The 18,206-nt window shown below is 45.1% G+C and overlaps 1 protein-coding gene across 1 annotated transcript in view; it reads right to left on the reverse strand.

Moving 5' to 3' along the window:
• Positions 1 to 18,206, reverse strand: part of MYO18B (myosin XVIIIB) — a 203,042-nt gene that overhangs the window by 76,015 nt on the left and 108,821 nt on the right. The window contains exons 31-33 of the mRNA XM_072952829.1: positions 16,270 to 16,380; positions 13,250 to 13,354; positions 4,196 to 4,348 (exon numbers count right to left, since the gene is read on the reverse strand). Of these exons, the coding sequence (XP_072808930.1) occupies positions 4,196 to 4,348; positions 13,250 to 13,354; positions 16,270 to 16,380 (369 nt within the window). The remainder of the gene's footprint in view (positions 1 to 4,195; positions 4,349 to 13,249; positions 13,355 to 16,269; positions 16,381 to 18,206) is intronic.

The following is an 18,206-nucleotide window of genomic DNA, read 5'->3' on the forward strand; positions in this document are numbered from 1 at the left end:
AATTAGCAAGTCCTGGATCCATTTCTCTTAACTCAATATTTAATTAATTTTAAAACTGGCTGAACTGGGCTCTGCCAGCTAATGTAACTTCACCATCAGTCTTCTCATCTCCAAAATGGACATGCGCCACTGAACCTGAAAGGGTGTTTTGAGGGATAAAAGAGGCCCATGATTCCCAAATGGTGGTCCTAAGACCAACATAAGAACCCCGTGATGTGACTGTTAAAAAGTAGATCCTGGGTCTCAACAGAAAAAAAAAAAAAAAAAAGCAGGGAGGAATCCAGAAATCTGTGATTTTTAAATGGTGTCTAAATTATCTGATGTGCAGCTAGGTTTGGGGACTCTGAGACTCTAAGGAAAAGCCTGATACACAGTAGATGCTTGAAAAATGTTAATATCATGAGTACAGAACTATTGGCACTGAGAGCTTTAAGACCTACATTGCTGTGTGCCCTTGGGTAAACTACTCAACCTCTCAAAGACTGTTTCCTTATCAGTAAAATGGTTCAAAAATAGAAAGGGCCACCTCCTAGATTCTGGATTATCTATTAAATAATGTACTTGTTGTTGCCACCCCGACCACCTACAAGTCCTGTCGGCGTCCAGCCAGCCCCCAGTCTGCCTCTCCTCACCATCTCCATAGCCACTTAACCCAAGAGACCACATCCTCCGGCCTGGAAGGTCCACTAGCCTCCTAATGGCATGCACTCACCCCTCCTCACTCCATTCCCCGCACAGAAGTGTGAGCCTCTAAAATGTGAACTGGACTGTCCATGCTCCACTCAAAATCTCCCAAAGGCTTCTCACCACCCTTGGAACCAAATCCAAATCTTCGGGGCCCTGCGCCTTCTGGTACTGCCAGCCTCTCCTCCTCCCAGGGTGATGCAGCCGATCACCCAAGCTAAACAAGACCCCCTTGCAATTCCCTATTTTCTTTATCACTTATAAATAACCCTGCTGATTTCCTTTATTGCCCGAATTAAGTTGTGGGATGTTTCTATTTATTTGTATCACTGTTTGCTTGCCTGCATTTCTGTCAGATGTGTATTTCATGAGAGAACACCACGCTTGTCATACTAACTATTACATGCTCAGAACCAGCACATCGCCTGACACTGGGTAGGTGCTGTATAAATCCTGAAAGAATGAGCGAGCAAATGAAATAGTTCAGCCCCACACCCGGCCCTGAAGACGCAGCCAGCAGCAAAGTCAGCTCGCTCCCCCTTCCCTCTCCTGTCTGCACTCCCTGCCTTGTCCCTGGAGCCTTCAGGTAAAGGACAAATACAGTACGTGGGAGAGGAGAGAGAGCCATGCCCAATGTCATCACCGCTTTATTTGATTAGCTCTGACTCCAGCATCCGGGACACGTGTGCTGGGAGCCAAACAACTGTACCCTGACCTCTGGTCCACGCCATCCCATCCTTGTAACGATTTCCATGACAACAGCAACAGAAAGCCAAGGCTGTGAATTCCCTTTGATAGGAGCCGGATGCAGAGACGGGGAAGAAGGACTTTCAGAAGAAAGAAGATCTTTGATTCAGCTCAAGTCGCCTTCATTAAATACCACTATTTTCTAAGAACACACATTTTAACCCTGCAGAGGGATATTTCTCATGAATACTAAAAACAGAAGAAAAAGGAAGAGAAAAAGAAACAAAACCACTGTGGTTCCTTTTCAAGAACATTCACCTATGGGGAGGGGGAGGGTTTGGATGGCATCAGGAATATTTTGAAGGAAGACAGAGCACACGGCGCCCACCAAGGGGGCCACATGAACCCGAGGTGCCTGAGTGATGGCTGACTGCCTGACGCAAGAGCTCAGGGTCTTGCACCCATCTGGTCGGCCAGACAGGAAGGTGCAGGGTGAGGCAGAAGAGCCCCAGGTTCTGCACTTACAATCACCACCCTGGATCTGAATCCCAGTTCTGACACCTACCTGCTGTGTTACCTTGGGCACACTGCTTCCCATCTCTGGGCAGAGCCTTCCCATCTGTAAAACGGGCACAAAACCACTTGCCCTCCCCTAGGGGTATTTTGAGGATTGAGGGAGGGGGCACATTCAAGCACAGGTGATTCTAATTTTCTGACATGGCCACAAAGGGAAATGAGTGACCAACTGTCCTGGTTTCCCTGGGGTGGAGGGTTTGCCCAGGACATGCAACTTTTAGTGCTAAACCAGGACAGTCCAGAACGAGCAGGCATGGTCAGTCAGCCTAGCAGAGAGTGACTTGATGAAGGAAACTGCTAAGAATCTAGAACTGTCAAGAAAGAGAGGTCCTTGAGTGTCTCCTGGTTTAAGGGCACTGCACCTCTGGGGTGTTCCTTCTAAACCCCTGCAAACCTGATCTACCCATGAGAAAACCATCAGACAAGCCCAACTTGGGGTAGGTTTTACAGGATACCTGGCCAGCACTCCTCAAAACTGTCAAGGTCACAAAAAACAAGGTGAGGCTCAGAAACTCCCAGACCAGAGGAAGCAGGGCAGGCCTGACAACTAAGCGCAGCGTGGGGCCCTGGGCTGGATCCCGGAACAGGAAATGGACATGAATGAAGGAAATGGTGAAATCCAAATGAAGTCTGGAATTTAATTTTGTTTTGTTTTTAACATTCTTTTAGTTTAGCTAATAATCTCTAGCTGGAACTTTTCATTTCACAAGTGAGAAACTGATGCTACAGACAGGAAGTGATAGAAGCTCTGGCCCTGGTTCCAGAACTGGAGCTGGACTCTGCTGCCTCCCGCTGCATTTCCTGGTACCTGCTGCCCAACCTGAGCTTCTCTAGAGGGAAAGAGAAGAACACTATGTTTGGAGTCAGGGCACCTAGTTCGAGGCCAGCCCTCCCTTTAACTGGCTGTGTGACCTCAGGCAAATTGCTCACTTTCTCTGTTCTTTAGTTTCCTCATTTGTCAAACCAGGAGAATGAGTCAATGGACGTCAACAGGAAGTATTTACGATGCACAATGCACTGGACGGGCATCATCAGAGATGAGTATACACAATCCTCACCAAACATATAATTTTTTTCAGGAGTCAGTTCAAAAAGTGCAGATTACCCAGCTGAGTTTCTGGGGGTATGAGAAGCCCCTGGCCAGCCGGCATGGCTGAAGTCACATGACAGAGGCCAGAGAAGGAGGAAGAAGTGATGGTAATACTCTGAGCAGGTGAGGTAGCGAAGACAGTGGGAAACACCTTCTGTCTCCACATATCGGGATTCAGCATGAATGGCTCATTCGTGGGAGACGCATGACTTCCAAGGTGACACTACATGTAGAGGCACAACACCCCCAGCAGCAGGCTGAGCCTCCCAGGTGTTTCCAGCTCCCTATGGGGACTGGTCACAAATCCTCAGTCCCTGCTATAGCATGTGGCTCTGGGACCTCTCTCCCTAAAGCTGCCACCACCCTGCAGGGTCTGACCCACTCACACCTCTCACCACCTGCTGCTCTGGGCTGTGCCGTCTATACTTGGCACAGCCCGTGCCTGTCACGTCTCCTGAGGTCCACAGCTCTTCCTGGCCTCACCTGCCAGCCACCTCCAGGTTTCCCCCGAGGCAGCCAGGGATGGTGGGGCCTGCAGATCTGGGTTCGAATCCTGACTCTGTCACTGTCTAGCTGTGACTGTGGGTGGGTCACCTCCCCTCTCTGCCACCCAGTCACCTGGGGCTTGTGAAATGGAGATGATGTCCTCATCTCAGTCAGCTCTCCTGAGAAATCAACGCCACGACCTGTATAAAGTACCGGGTACAGGTGCTTCCAGAAGGAAGCAGTTACTCACAGCATCGTCCCGTGATCAGTATCACTAGCATTCCAACAGGCAGGCAAATGGCTACTGCTTGTTACTGTCACTGTTAGGAGTGACACGATCTGTTCTGTACCCAGCCCCGTGACCACCAGGCACTTGCGCATGTGGGCTGGGCTCAGCTTTCTGCCCCAGGGCCCTGATCTGCCCAAGGCCCCAGAACTCATTCTACCTCATGCCTAAAGAAGGGAAGATGAGGACTCAGTCATTATAAATCCCCCTTCCCATCGACCATCTCCATGTGACCCACCAGCCCCGTCACGCTCCCCAGCCCCCTGCAGGTCTGTGGAAGCGGAGGTCAGGGCTGTGGCCACGTCCACGTCTGGGTGGGGAAGCAGCCTCCCCTGCTGGCTGCCGCATCCCCCCTGCCCGGCTGTGAGGGGCCCTGTGGCACCCACCTGGCTCTGCACTTTCTCCAGCTCCTCCTTGCTGATCGATGTCCTGCCATCCTCCATGGTCCCCAGAAGGAGCTGCACATCTGACAGCAGCGCATGAGTCCTTCTGAGGTCCCTCCGAAGACGCTTCTCCACGTCAAAGTCTCGATGGCCGATCTGGAAACCAAGGGAAGGCGGCTGTGAGCTAAGATGGCAAAGCAGTGGCTGGGGTCCAAGTTCTATGGAACCCGGCTTCCTGAGTTCAAATCCTGCCTCCACCCCTGTGACCTTGGATCCCTCTTCCCTAGCCTCAGCCTCCCCATTCTCAGGACAGGAATGGCAGCAACTACAAGGGCTGCAGTAAAAATTAAACAGGTGTGTAGCCTAGAGCTAGACTCACAATAAAGGCACAATAAACTGAGCTGCTGTCATCACCACCATCACAGCCTGTATGGACCCCAAGTCCCTCTGCCTCATGCTTCGCACCAAAGCCGCCCACTTGCTTTTCATCTTGCAAGAATCCACACGTCAGGGGAGGCCCTCTGCTGCCAGAAGTCAGGATGACAGTTCCCCTGGAGGGGCAGCGACTGGGTAACACTGGACGGGGACTTTGAGGGGTTATTAATAGTATTAATTTGGATGCCGGTTTTATGAGTTTATGAAAATTCAATGAGTGATACAAGTGGGGTAAGATGGGCTTCCGTGCAGTTCGGTAAATAGTATTAAAAATAGCTGTGCTGCTTTCGAAGGTCTGAATCAAGCTTTTCTGGCCCTTGAGCTGGTCCCTTTCACCAGTTTAAACACATGCTAATGAGGTGATTTTCCACAGAAGGCCCTTGCCCACAGGCGAACACACTTCTTTCCCCCGGAATCCTGTAGTTCAAGGGCACGGTGGGGTCAGATGGCTCCTGAAGAAGCCACAGCCCAGCTTCGGCACCAAGAGGGTGAAGGAGATTTGCTGACAACTGCCAGGGGCCACAATACAGGCTGAGACAAACCAAGGAATGTGCAGAACTACTCAGGGGCCCGACAAAACCCCTAGAAACAGCGCTGACTTTAAAGAACGCTGGGGTTGGCATCTATGAAAGAAACTCACAGCCCCTTTCCCTCCAAGGGACCAGAGGGAAGAACATGGCACCATCAGTCAGATGGGGAGTTGTCAAGAAAATGAGAGGCAGGTGTGTCGACCGTGGGCCCCCCACCACCCCGCTTCCATGGGCGCGGATGTCTGTGCCTCTACAAGTGTAACCATTTCCTGGGATGCTCAGAATGCCCTGGGATAGTCTAGAAAGAATGTGGGATTTAGAATGAGGTGGCCCAGGCTTTAAACCCCGGCTCACCACTGGCTGGCGGTAGGAACTGTGGTTGTGTCATGCCCCTTCTCTGAACCTGAGTTTCCTGTCTATAAAGGGAGAGGTAAAAAAAAAAAAATTCCCTATCCTCCTGGTTGAGATAAGACAAGGATCAGACGTGATAGTGGATCGGAAAGCACTTTGTACGCTGTCAAGTGCTTTACAAATATAAAAGATTATGAGCATCGCCTGACGACTCAGAATGTGTTCGTCTAGATTTTGCATTACTATTTCTCTACCATCAGTTTTGAGTTCTTTGAAAAATGAGCTGGTTCTTAGTCTATAGCCTTTTAGTTCTCAGATAAATTGCTTTGTTAAGTTTAAAACTGATATATGTATATGCACATATATATTCATCACCTGCTGAGCACTGGGCACTGCGCCAGGCTCTTTGTCACATATTACTGCATTTAACTCCTGCGTCAGTCTCTTAAAAATACACGTTATTATTATTGCCTTTATTAAAGTGGTAACAGAAAGCCCTCTGTAAGTGTAAGCTAAGTGTCAGACACTGCGCTAAACACTTTACGGGTATTAACACGTGCCGTCCTCATGACAAATCTACGAGGTATGCAGTCCCCACGATGTCCATTGTACAGATGATGAAACTGAAGCTTACAGAAGTGAAAGAGTTTGCTCAAGATCCCAGTCAGGCACAAGTTAGGATATGAACCCAGCTTCTCTGACTTAAAGAGGTAGTTTTAATAAAATATATGATGAGAGAGGTATGTTCTGCTTTTTAATTTTAAAAAAAGGGGGTGTTATGGAGACACAGAGGAGCATCCCAGCTCAGGCTGGGATGGGATCAGAAAGACTGTTGGGTAAGCAGGAGTTAGCTAGGTGAGGTGCATGAAGGCCATGGCCAGAGGAAGGACAGATGGCAGAGAAACCACACTGCATACGCGGCTCTGGGTGACTAGCATGAGGGCATAAACACAGGGGTGGGGCAGGTCACAGAGTGAGAGAAGTTACATGGGGCCAGCTCAGGCTGCATAAGCTATGTGGGGCTCCTAAGTATGCACTGTCAGAGAAACAGAGGTACAGCTGATGAAACTGACAGGGAGAGGTGAAGTGATCAGCCCACGGTCATACTGCTCCTAAGGGGCTACCCAGGGATTGGGACCCAGGCAGCTCAGCATGAGAATGCAAGTCTCTAACCACTGCACCACAGTGCCTAATGAAATCTGAGCCTGCTTTACCAACTCTAGAGCCCAGAATCTTTGCCATGATTACACTCAAGCAGCATGCTTTGCACCTTTCTTATTTTCGAATCTGTTCTTGCTCTGCACACACCCTGAAGTGCGTCTGTTCTCCTGTGGGGCAAGTCAGCATCAGGGACTGCACTGACCATGCAGTACAGCTGCTTCAGAGTCTACCGTCCTCGTTGCCAGGAAGACTGAAAATGCTGGCACCGTCTCCTTTCCAGAGGGATCATTGCTAACAAAATTCACAACAAAAATCTCAGGCCAAGTCATCCTTCCCTTCATCATAAATTGCTACAGGAGAGAAGGGGGGGAAAAAACCCCAAAACTCATTAGGTTAATGGGAAATAAATGTCATCCTGCAAGTTCACATTTTGCAGCACAAAGATTCAAATTTAGATAAAGCTGGTGAGTAATTAACCAATAAATCTAAATGATGTTTAGTGTTGTTGTGGGGAACTCAATCCAAACCTCAATCGTTTCACCATTTATCATCAAGGTAAATTGTTGGGGGCAGTTGTTAAATGTCCGTCATCACAGAACTCTCCAAGCACTTTTAAGATATGTTCTAAAAATCTTATTAGGGGATAACCAAGCCACCTCACAGATGGGGAAAGTGAGGCCTGGAGAGAGAATGTGTGTAGTTGAAGGCTGCACAGCAAATGAGTGGCAGATCTGTGCTACCTGATAACATCATGAAAAAAGATGGTCCACAAAAGGACGAATCCAGTTAACTTAACTTCCATCACTATGAAGCAGCCTAGTGTTAGATTTACAAATATACAGGCTTTCAAATAACATAAACCTCATTTCAAATCCACCTAGGCTACTAACAAACCATACGATCTTGGGCAATGTGCCAAACCTTTTGAGCCTCACTTCTTTCATGTATGTGAAGAAACTAATAACCCCTGTTCCACAGACTTGTTGTGAAAATTAAATGAAGTATGCTGGAAAAAAACACGGTCAAGTACTTATCTTAAAATTTATGGGTAACCACTAAAAGACTAGAAATACGGTTTTTAGCTTTAGAATCAGCAATAAAACTCAAAGGATCATAGAAAACATCAATCTATCCAAAAGCAGGGAAAAAATAAAGAAAGAAGCAAAGAAAAGGGACAATAAGCCAACAAATACTAAACACAAAGGAAGAGAAATAATTTCTAATATATCAGCCATCATATAAGTGTAAATGAATTAAACTCTCCCATGAAAAATTAGAGACTAAACTATTGCATTAAAAAGTATCTAATTGTGCTCTACACTGGAATTTGACACAACACTGTAAAATGACTATACCTCAATAAAAAAATGTTAAAAAAAGTATCTAGCTGTTTAAAGGACATACACACATACATACACACACACAAAGTCTGAAAATGAAGGGATAAAAAAGTCTTGTAGGAAAACTAACTTAAAAGAAATCAAACAAAATAAAATAAGGGAAAAGTAATTCATAGAGAAAAGAGGGCCCCATTATATAACAATTAAAGGAACAATCTACAATGAACCAAGGAGATAAAGCAATAATCAACTTACATGCATCTAAAAATATAACCTCAAAATATATAAAGAGAAAACTGTAACACAATTATAAGCAAAACTTAGCTAAACCATGATCACAGTGGGAATAGGACTCTCTCAGAAACACATCAAGAAGACAAAAACCAAAGTTAACAGGCAGTGGTTTTAATGTAATCATATTTTAACTTCTCCTTTATGGTTTATGTTTTTATATTTGAACATAATATTTAAATCACAAAATTAACAAGCTTGATCCATTTGCCATCCATTAAGAACCCTACACTTAAAAATAGCTAGATTCTTTTTCAGTCAAACATGTGTTAAACTTGATCATGAACTAGAGCAACTAAGAGATCTCAACAATTTCAGAGACATTCTACTATGTCATTGAGTTAAAAATCAAAAGTAAAAAGTTACTCCACAGAATCCTAATGTTAGTAAACTTAAAACTCAATTTCTAAATAACTTTCAGGTTAAAGGAGAAAATCAGAGAATATGACAATGCACTCAGCACATAAGGATGACACATGCTAAGGAAACACGCAATTCAAGATAAATGTATTATTTTAAATGTACTTTAAAAAATATTCAATGAAACAAGAAACATTTAAAATGAGCTGACGTATTCAACATCAAAACTAAAAAGAGAACAAATGAGTAAACCAAAGGAAAGGAGATGGAAAAAGAAAGATAACGACAAACATTAATAAATACAAAACAGGGAAACCACAGAACCAAAGCAGTTTCTTTCAAAGAATTAATAGGCAAATCCTCAATAACACTGATCAACAACAAAAACCTCAACATTATTTTGATTGAAAATGGGACAATCTGAGAGCAGTAAAATTAAAATCATAAGACAATACCATGAAAAAAACTATATGGCAACCTATATGAAAAGTCAGATGAAATAATAAATATCTAGGAATATATTAGTTACCAAAATTCGCTCAAAAAGGAAGAGGCTAATATCTGAATGGTGTTCAATTATGATTACAGAATTTCAAGATAATAATCAAATGTTCACCCTACCTGCTAAAAGAAACTAGGTTTATAAGCAAGATGAATCAAGAACATGATTGAAATTTCATAGAAACTGTTTCAGACATAGAAGCAAACTCATTTCATGAGGTTAGTACAATACTGGACTCAGAAAGTGTAAGAAAACAAAATTACAAACCAATCTTACTTATGAGCCTAGTTTCAAAAATTCTGAATGAAATGTTGGCAATTCAAAAGAGCAGTGCATGAAACATATATGATTAACTAGAGTTTATCTGGGAAATTTAAGCTAATAATTTATATCTAAATTATAACAGACTACATTAATAGATAAATGAGACAAGTCATAGGATTATGAACAACGGCAGAAAAAAGCATCTGATAATATTCAACAACCAGGCATTATTCTTTTTAAATATTAGAAAACTACGAGCAGAAGAAACTGATGAACCTGATTAATCTGACTGTCAAATATACATTGCAAAATTCATGTAAATGGTGAAGCTCCAGCAGCATCCCTACGAAGGAAACAATGCCTACCATCTCTTCTACCATTCTGACTTACACTGGCGGCCCAAGCCAATGAAATAAGGTAAGAAAAAGAAGTAAGAGCTCTAAAACTTAAAAAAGAAGAGGCAAAACTATTCTTATTTTGAAATGGCAAAACCGTCTATGCAGAAAAACCAAAGGAATCTACAGGTGGAATATGAAAAATAATGAGTTCAGCAAGTTTGCTGGACACACAGTTAACATATATTAATAATATCCCCAAGTATCACTATAACTAACTGAAATGTAGAATACAGAACAACAGTCTATTCATGATAGGCATGTAAACCACAAGATTCTGAGAAATAAATCTAACAGAAGAGCTCAAAACTTACATGGAAAATAGTAATAAAAAATATAAATATTATTTTATTTATTATCATTATAAATATTAATTTAAAGTAAAATACATTTATGAAAGTCATAAAAATATGAAGAGATATAGCATGCTCACGAATGCAATGGTTCAATATAAAAAAGTATGTCACCTGTTTGCAAGTAACTTGCAAACCAATGCATTTGAAAATCACATCAGGCTCTGTTATGGAATCTCAGTAAGAAGATTAAAGGATCATGAATAGAAAAGACAATTTTAAAGATGAGAAAGATAAGCTGTTTATAAGTCATCAAAACCCAGCCATTAAGACCACATGGTGCAGGAACTGACAAATAAACCAATTGAACAGAATACGCAGCCCATAAGCACAGTCATACATATATGGAAACTGTAGAAAAAATTACTCATGAAATAAACAAAGATGATCTATAATAGGAACAAAATAGATTCCTACCTCACACATACCAGAATATAATCTAAATGACCTAAACATCTAAAAATGTCCAAAACTAGGAATTTTCAGAAATACAGCAAAATATCTTTATGAACTCTGTTAAGGAAAGAAATCTTAAAAGCAACAACCATAACTGATTAATATGACTACTTAAAACACTTTTTATTATGTAAAAATATTATGAAGAAAGTGAAATGATTATCCACAGAGTAGGAGATATTTGTACAATACATAATCAAAAACAGATTAGCATCTTGGATAAGGATCATGAATGATGAATACAAAAAAAAAAGGAGATGACAGAAGACTATAAACAGGCAACTCACATAACAGAAAGCCATAATAAACATGAAAAACACTACCTCACTAGTAATGAGGGACAAGTCGTACAATCTGACACTCATTGACTGTAAAGGAGTTTTAAATGTCTGAGAGTGCCACGTGCTTGGGGGGATGTGGGGAAACAAACACAAATGCCGGTGACAACGTAAACTGCCACAATTACTCTGAGGAACAATTTGGGCTACATCTAACAATTCGAATGGCACTTTTCGAAGAGCCAGGAACTCCTCTCCCAGCTACACACCCTGCAGAAACGCCTTCCCGCGTGCAGTGAGACACAGATAAGAATACACACTGCAGTTCTGCGTCTCAGAATGGAAGCAGCTAAACATCCACCAACAGCAGAATGAATATGGTGTAGCAGTTATAAGGAATGGATTAGAGCTACATGTATTATCATGGACTGAACTCAAAAACATAGCATGAAGGGGGACAAAGCAACGTGTAGAATCATATGGACTGTACACTGTTAAAGTTCAAATATACATGCAGGGAATTACACCCTTCAACGTCAGGATAATGGTCCCCTCTGGGAAGGAAGGCAGAAAAGACCGAAGGATAGAGGGATGGGAGATTAGGAACAGAAACTGAGGGCCCACCAACTTTTTGAAACGTTCTGCTTCCTTAAAAATGTCTGAATCAGATGCAGCAAAACGTTAATTTATGTGAACCCTGTACTCCTGGCGCATAAGCATCAATTACGTTATTTGTTCTACTTTTCCACGTATTTGGCAAATGTCTTACTAACACATTTAAAAAGCATCAAATGTGATAAGTTATTTAAAGGTTCCAGCTTGGTGACTAACACAAAATTGGCATTTCATTCATTAGTTACCTTTCCTTTGCACATAAAATTTTAAATTTTAGCAATATTTATAAAAACCTTTCTTTACTGGATTACCTCCTCTCGTTTCTTAAATGGACCATGCTGGGTAGAATGCAACCTCCTCCCAGTGATTTCAGACTGTCATTCTAGAATGAAATATTGGAGCGTGCGCTCTTGTGCTGATGCCAAAAAGAGAGTAACCTCCATGGCTCTGCACTCAGTGGCCTCCCGTCTGCTTGGCTGAAAAACCAGAAAACCCAGAGAAGGAAGATCATACGGTTCTCCTGATGATGCTCTCAGCTTCCAAGTCATTCTCATGGTCGCAGTAGTTCTGCTCTAGAATTCACCCATTTAATCAACTAAAAAATACATAGTGAGCATCTGTTAGTCTGAGGCCTTGCTGCCCCGCAGGACTATTTGGAAGGGGCCCACTTTCCTCTGCAAATAAAAGGAACAACTCTGGGGTGGGGGGGAGGTGTTACTGACAGCAAGATCATTGCTAATTAATAGACAATGAACACACGTTAAGCAAATACAGTAAAACAAACAAATGCTCCTATGATACTTGAAACCACAGGAGTCCAGGCACTGCTCTGCTGTGTCAGGGTTGCAGCAGCAGCAGCAGCAGCGGCAGCACGTTCAGGGAGAGTAATATCTGGGGGACAGAGGAATATCTGGGGGAGTGGCCCTGGGCTCTGCTGGCTGCTTTATTTACAGGAGCAGTCCTCTGCAGAGAGGAGGCTGACTCTGTCCTGGAGGAATGCTTGATAATGTCTGGAGACATCGCTGGCTTTCACAACTCGGAGGTTTGCTTTTGGCATTTAGGAGGTGGAGGCCAGGGGTGCTGCTCAACATCCTCCCATGCCCAAGACAGCCCCCAACCCACCACAACACAGAGCGATGCAGCTCAAAGCACCTGTGGCGCTGCAGCTGAGAACCCTGGTACATAACGGCGAGTGCAACAAGCCCACAAGGCTCTGTTCTCCAGAAGCTCGGAGCAGTCACTTAGGTCACCCTAAGCCACATAGCCAGAGTGGCCCCACTAGGGCTTAAAGCTCCATTTGCCAGACTCTGCCTCCAGCCACAGTCTCGCTGTCATGAGGCCAGCTGTGAGCCCTGTGGCCATTCACAGTCACCCCATCAAAGTGAGGGCAGCCATCACTCCCAACTCAACAGCAGCTGGAGGCAAGGTGACCTTGGCTGTCACTCGTGGCTGGACCCACTCTCTTTATTCTCAAGGGTCCTCCCAAGAACCCTGCTGTGTGTAGACCCTCCCCTGCCCCAGAAGGTCCCCTCTGAAGAGGCAGTGAGTGACGGCAGAAACAGAATTGGTGGAGAAGAGGGCTCTTGGGAGAAGCTGGTGGAGGCCGGCTGAAAGGTCTAGCCCCGGCCTGTCCTGAAGACCACTCCCCACCCCTGAGTCCTTGCTCTAATAGGACCCAGAGGCAGGGATGTGCTCTCCCAAATATCTGCCAGTGTCTCCCTCTTACCTGATCACAAAGGGTTCCAATCAAGCCTTCTAAATCCTGCTTCTCATGGAGGACCATCTGCTTCTCCTCATACTCCTGCTCCAGCTGCATTTCCAACTGGCGGAGCTGTGGGCACAAAGGGCAGATGCAGGCACAGGATGAATGAGCTCCATCAGGACAAGTCCCATGAGGCAGGGACCCTCTGGGGGCTGGTGGCAGGGGATGTGGAGTTCACAGCCCCTTGCCCAGTTCCACAAAGGCTGATGTAGCTGTTAGGAGGGGGTGTCACTGTCAAAGAACTCTGGAGCCCAAAAGCTCGGGAGCTGGACAACTCTGAGGAGAGCTGGCCAATTATGGGGAGCCCCTGCCATTCCCTGTGATGTCCCCACCCCCAGTTCCCTACCTCTTTCCTAATACGTCTTCTTCCTCCGCCATGATCTGGCTTGAATATTTACAAGTCTTGGTACTCTGACTTTTTAAGACTCTGTACAACGTTACATCCCAACATCTCAAAATGCATTCACCTCTCATTAAATATAGTATGACGCAGCAAAAAAAAAAAAAGTCGCATTTGAGAATATTTGGTGTTTGGATTGTGTGTTTCTCCCCAGAATTCCTATGTTGAAATCTTAACCCCCAACACAATTATTTGGTAATGGGGCCTTTGGGAGATGGTTAGGTTTAGATGAGGTGATGAGGGTGGAGCCACCACGTGAGGACTGGAGCCCATGTAAGGTGAGACACCCCAGAGCATGCTGTCTCTGTCCCTGTCTCTCGCCCCTCACTGTGTGAGGACACCACGAGAAGGCAGCACATATCCACAAGCCAGGAGTAGGGCCCTTGCCCCACAACAAATCTGCCAGCACCTTGACCTTCGACTCTTCAGCCTTCAGCACTGAGAGAAATCAGTATTTACTGTCTAAGCCCCAGGTCTATGATATTCTGTCACAGCAGCCCAAACTGACTGAGATCTATGGCTACGAGCAACTCATGCAATTTATAGTTGGCTCTGACTTCTCAGTAATCACCCACAAAGAGCCTGCAAGGGTGTGTGCCCACCATCACCGTGCTCTGCACACCTTCTCTCCTCCCAGCCTCTCCCATGTGTGGAGCCTCGCCCCTTCCTCCCTGGCTCCATCTTGTGCTATCAATGACTCTATTTCACAGGTGGGCAAACTGAGTCAGAGAGATGTCCTGAAGCACAGACTCCTAAGTCAACTGCTGCTGAGAACCGTTAGTGTTCCGTCTCCTGGCCCAGCTCTTCCGCCACACCGGACAGCCATCAGCATTCCCACCTACGTCGCTAACAATTGATTTCCTGCCATGGTGAGAGACAGACCAAGCAGAGCAGTTGCTAGATGTGCAGTCAACGTTAGCATCTGCCATGGGAGGAAAACAACCTTCTCTGACCTCCTCTCCCCCGTTATAAATCTGTCCATGGAAAAGCCTCACGAGGGCCTGGGTCACATCTCCAGCACATCAGGATCCTGGCTCAGGGCACTCATGCTGCTCTGAGGCCCTCCTGGAATGCACTAGAAACGGTGCCACCTTCACGTGCGGAAACACAGGCAGGGGCTGGGGGCTTCCATTTCTTGACCCACGGAGAGAAAAAAAAGTACTGACTGATGGTTGTTTCAAAAGAAACTTCATTTTCATTTCAAAACCTCCTTTTATAAGTGAAAGACACTAGGAATTCTGCTCATACTTGCTTAAAATGAAACCTGTGAAAGCTGAAATTCATTTAGAAGAATATACAAAATAATGAAAACTCTATACCAAGCAAGGTGAAGTTTTCTGGAGTCTGTCCGGTAGAACATTCCCACGTGGTGTTCCCAGTTATGCTGTGGGTGTGCGGGGGACGGTGGGAAGTCCATGCTAGGATACGTGTGAAAATCACTGAGTTAAGAGGTCTTGCATGCAGGACTTATCAGAGCCTTTGGCAGGTCCCTGTGCAGGAAGCACTAAAGGATGAGGTACTGCCCAAAGTGGACTTCTGTCAAGTGCTTCCTAAATGGCCTTCCATAGTCCAAACATTTGCAAAATAAAAAAAAATTAAACCTAGTTATTTTGGTTAAGAAACTGGGCTTTGGAGTCAGATAGACCTAAGTTCAAGTCCCAGCTTGGCTACTTCATGGCGAGGTAACCTGGGGGAGGTCACTTCACCTTTCTGTAAGGCTACTCGGCCCTTTCTGGAGATGCACAATGTACACGAGGCTACGAAAGGCCCAGAGAAGTCCTGCAAAGCCTGTTCAATGACACTTAACCTAAAGCTTCGCAGCAATCCCACTTTAAAGATCCATCTTACATTCACATCAGTGAAAGCTTCCACATGGATGTTTGTCTAGGTTAAAATAACAGAAAATCAGAAAATCCTAAATGTCCAATGACAGTAGACTTGTTGAATAAATTAGAGACCATATGCCTACGGTGGAATATTTTTGAACACGTAAACTAGATCTGAATTGACTGATATGGAAGGAGACCCAGGACAAACTTCCGAGTGAAAACAGCAGGTTTCAAAATCGTATGACCCCACTTAGGTAAAAGGGTATCTCTACAAACACGTATGTGTGGTACAATGAAAGAGAGAGATGAAAGAACATGGAAAAACAGGAATAATCATGGTGTCCCGGAGGCAGGATTTCAAGAGTTTGTTTACTTCTTAAACACTGTTTGAAATGTCTGCAAAGACCTTGGGTAAAATATAAGATCTGCAAGGCAAAGAGCCAGAAAGGACTGGTCCCCTTCTTGAAACACATAAATCCTCCCCAAGGCATCAGTCACATGGCACTATGGGCTCTTGGTAGAAATCTTGGGCTGATTATGCTGGACAGTTCCAGAAGCTTCCAGAAGTTCCAGAATCATATTTAAGACAGGGACTTCTGCTCCAGCACCCTTGAAAGCACCTAGGAAGCTAGGGTCTCGGGTGGTTGCAGAAATCGGCTGTCCCCAGGCCCTGGAATTGCCCTCACTCTAGGGAAGAGATAGCAAGACTGGACCTGCCGGGACGCAGGGGCACAGCTGTGCTCGCGCTCACATACCCGCCTCTGACAGGACTGGCGGATGTCCTCCAGCTCCTCCTCCTTGTCCTCACGGTCCTTCTGGTGCATCTGCTTCATCCGCTCGATCTCCAGCTCGAACCGCTGGCGGAGCTGGGGGCAGCAAGGACAGCATGTGAGGGTGGCCCACACCAACTGCATTACCCTCAGCATTTCAGCTGCATTTTCATCTTTGGAGTGCAATGAGTCAAGTTATCCCCCCAGGCTCAGGGAGGGCAGAAGCGGTAGGTAAGTAGCCCAAATGCTGCCTCTAGCCCTTCCAAGGGTCATCACAAGCGTCACTAATCAATCACACTCTTTTCCATTGAGTTCTGATGTAACCTCGGAATCCTTCTCAACACTCCTAAGATGAAATGAATTTGTCAGCCCTGCAGCAGGCATCAGCGGTGTTTTTTAGGTGGGTGGATAGGTGATAGAATCAAAGTTTATGTAGAAAGAGAGGAAATCGTGGAGAGGGAGATAATGTGCTCAAGATGTTCTCTTGACAATTCACTTCGCCTCTGATAAGCAACCTTTCTCTAGAAAACAGCCCTCTTAGAGTGCGCTTGTGAGAACTAACTGAGACGGCCCATGCAAAGCACCCAGCACGACACCCGGCACAAAGACGGTATTTATTTTTCTTTCCCCATTATTTTGAAAACGGAGAAAAAGGACTATTCCCTCCCTTCCCGGACGCCTGACGTAACAAAGACCTGTGTTCCCGTGAAGGAGACAAGCCTTTTAAATGAGAGCCTCCAAATCCTGCTCAGAGTAGGAAAAGAGCTGAGCATGCTGCTGAAACTGCGTGATCTTATGTAGAAGGTTCTAAAATTGGAGGCAGAAGTCTAGAATCTGGTTCTAGCTCAAAATTTTACTTTCTTGATTTTCATAAATGAGAGACTGACTCAAGTTCTTGCTTCTCAAATTTCGTGGCACATTAGAATTACCTGATGCATATTTTAAAATTTTCACTTTCAGAGCTTCACCCTAGACCTACTGGATCAGAATCTCTAGGGTACAGGCACCATGAACCTGGACTTTTGAGCTGTCACTGATCTATACTCCTTCACGCTGTGGCTCACGGAGCAGCACCGGAGCCCAACACCGCAGGAGAGCTAGACTGCACGGATGGCAAGGCTCTGACCATTCACAGCACTGCCCGGCCCCTCTCAGCAAGCCCGCAGGAGGTTCCAACCGCTGTCCCTAAGAGGGACATTTGGCTGAGGAAAAAAACCTTTTTTTTTTTTTTAAAACGTTGATGATATTCTCTACCATGTAGGAGTGTGGTGAAGAGGAGGAAGAGCAGCGTGCATCAGAGCCCCTCCTGCAGTTTCTGGCATAAAGGAGGCGCACGTTAGATGCCAATTTCTTTCCTCGCCTCCTTTAAAATGACAGAGGTTATGGGAAGATAATCCAAAATGAGGAGCTTAAGCAAGTAAATAAAATATTTCTTTTTCATTTTTTCCTAGCCTCCTGGACACTCCTGACATCTGCAATACCATTTATGTGTCAAGCTTATATGAGTTAACATAAAATTTCCTGGAAAAAGTGCTTTATTGTAATCAATAAATATCTCCCGGATGTCTACAGCAGCCCAGCAGCAGGGGGTTATGGGTGAAGCTGAAGGTGGATGACAGTGTTGAGTCAGCTCTGCCTCCTGTGGATGCAGAGGGTGGAAACCGGGAAGCTGCATCCACTGTGGGTCCCTGAGGTCATGGTAGCACATCTCTGCTTCTGAGCATTGAGTGGTCCCCTCGTGGTATCTTCAAGAATTAACACGATTTTCCAAAGTGCTTGCTTTACTCTTCACCCTGGGCTGCCATGCGATGCTGTTCTGTCGTCTATGACCCTTAACAACCTACACAGATAACCCACCTCCTTTGAGAACCTTCAGAGATTCAGAGCTGGGGTTGGGGGAAGCTAGGGGGTTGACAAGGCTC

This window comes from Vicugna pacos, chromosome 32 (assembly GCF_048564905.1).
Source record: "Vicugna pacos chromosome 32, VicPac4, whole genome shotgun sequence".
Taxonomy (NCBI): domain Eukaryota; kingdom Metazoa; phylum Chordata; class Mammalia; order Artiodactyla; family Camelidae; genus Vicugna; species Vicugna pacos.